The sequence below is a fragment of the Octopus bimaculoides genome, chromosome 5, assembly GCF_001194135.2.
Source record: "Octopus bimaculoides isolate UCB-OBI-ISO-001 chromosome 5, ASM119413v2, whole genome shotgun sequence".
Classification (NCBI taxonomy): domain Eukaryota; kingdom Metazoa; phylum Mollusca; class Cephalopoda; order Octopoda; family Octopodidae; genus Octopus; species Octopus bimaculoides.
In genome coordinates this window covers 62,780,306-62,782,527 of record NC_068985.1, presented here as the reverse complement: position 1 = coordinate 62,782,527, position 2,222 = coordinate 62,780,306, and the positions used below count along the sequence as shown (strand labels likewise).

General features: G+C 32.9%; 1 protein-coding gene across 3 annotated transcripts in view; it reads right to left on the bottom strand.

Moving 5' to 3' along the window:
- The window catches only part of LOC106869162 (adapter molecule Crk), a 50,154-nt gene that overhangs the window by 28,419 nt on the left and 19,513 nt on the right, over positions 1-2,222 (bottom strand). For all 3 annotated transcript variants that reach the window (XM_014914776.2, XM_014914775.2, XM_014914777.2), the window contains exons 2-3: positions 1,953-2,075; positions 1,405-1,558 (exon numbers count right to left, since the gene is read on the bottom strand). In XM_014914776.2, coding sequence (XP_014770262.1) covers positions 1,405-1,558; positions 1,953-2,059 — 261 coding nt within the window. In that variant the 5' untranslated portion in view covers positions 2,060-2,075. The remainder of the gene's footprint in view (positions 1-1,404; positions 1,559-1,952; positions 2,076-2,222) is intronic.

Here is a 2,222-nt window from a genome sequence, read left to right as displayed (position 1 = left end):
ACAAAAATTTTAATAATTTTATATTTTGTTGAATTTACCTGTATTTACCTGTAATTAGAGTCACTTTGTGACAAAAATTATGGTATAGAATTGGTTGAGAACCTTTCATTAAACTATCTTCCAAAAATCACATTAAAATGTTGATAAATAAAAACGTTAGAGTTGTTTAATGAAACCAGACTAAATTTATGATTATGTTAGAAATTAATTGAAACACATAAGGGATGTATTTTGGTTAGAAATATGGTAACAAAAGGGTTAATATGAAAAGTTTATAACATTAGCAACCGCACTTCCCAATCATGCCTCACCTCTCTCCTATGAAAGATAGAAAGGCATTGAATCTGTGTATACTTAATCTGTCACACTACCATCACCCTCTTTAGTACTAGCCATCACTCTCTCCAATTAATTCCACTCCTGTCACACATCATCAACAGCTATCACCTATAATTTGTTAACCAATCACTATCACATAATCACCCATCTTCAACCTCTCACTGATTTGTTGATATACATCACATTCTCTCCCTTTTCCATTGCCCTGTATCTGACTGTCTCTTTTTCCATCACATATTTCATAATGTTTCCATTCAATTTCCTTGCTAACAACCCACATGCAGCTGCCAATCACAAACTCTCTTTCTTTACTCTCTCTCTATCATTTACTAACGTCACTCCTATTCAATCTCTTTACCAACAACCATTATCAGTCTTTTGCCTTTCCATCACACTATCATATCATCCACAGGAGAAAAAAGAAACAATAAGAGGGAAACACAAGGAAGAGAGGCTGAAAGAACTCTGGCACTGGTGACTGAATGGAGACAACACATAGTAAAGGAAACAATTCAGCATAGTGCTGGCACCATAATCAATGCAATAAATGTAAGATGGTTGGTGATAGAAAGGGCAGCTGATTCTCATATTCCTATTTTTGCTTTGTTATTTTAATATATTTTTTAAGAGTGGGAAGGGCAATACACCTGACCCTTTCATTAGGTCTCCAAGATTAGTGAAAGATGCAGTCCTAAAAGCTAAGTTGAACCACTGCAACAGAGACAACTCAAGGTGCCCAAGGATCAGGTGTTGATGTTAAACTAGGCAGCGACAGAGTGGAAGGTACTGAAGGACCAGGTAGTGCTCATGGCAGTGTATCCTAAAGTAATCCTTCAATTAAATCACCAAGCTACACTTGACCATTGCCTTCAGAAAGATTTCATACACTTTTTCTGATAAACTTACAGACTAACCTTGGGGTAAATCACCATGTTTTAATTTTCACCTAAGTAACTTTCACCATTGTAAATCAGCAATAATCTCCTCTAATCTAGCAATTATTTCCAACATTACATCAATTTCAGAGATATTTCACTGAAGAAATACATACAAATATATACTTACAGGTGCAATTAAGCAAGTGCTGTCTAGATAATGTGTTTTGTAAAATGCCAATAAACTGGGCATACTATTGAATTCATGATCACCAATCTTAAATGTTGCAATTCCACCTAGTTGAGACCTATTGATTATATAATGGCTCATCTTGCAGTCTTCTCTGAAAACAAACAAATAAAGAGCTGCATTAACATTTTAAAAGTTTCAATAAAATTCAATGTTAAAATTTCTTTCAAAAAACGAATAAAGCATAATTATTTAAACTTCATTAAAAAATATTTTAAATACTGAACCTATATTTTAAGACATTCCAAGTCATATTATCTTCAACAAATAGAATAAAATGTAAGTAGAAAAACAACTGTTTCTAATTTTCATTTGATTTACTGAAGAAATAGTAAAAACAAAAAAAAGTCTAAAACAATATGAATATCTAGATAGCATCTTTCATTTAAATTCAGCTTTATTTATTATTTTAAATGGAAGGTGCTCATCAATTCAATTTTATATTAAGCAGTACAATGTTAGAGAGAGAGAGAAAATTAACAGCTTACTTCACTGATAACACAAGGTTTCCTCTCATAGTCTGGCTTTCACGAACAAGGAATATTCCACTGCTGGTCTCATTCTTCAGAATATCATTGGCTTCCTCTCGTGCCATAGGCCCAAAGAACCAACTGTAAAAAGTATACAAAGGCACACATAGAAGAACACACCATAATTCTTAGTATATCTAATATATCAAGTTCATTTCTAACACACATGAAGTTGGTATATTTTTTCATCTATGTCAATGAGGAATTAACTAAGTCTATCACTATTCC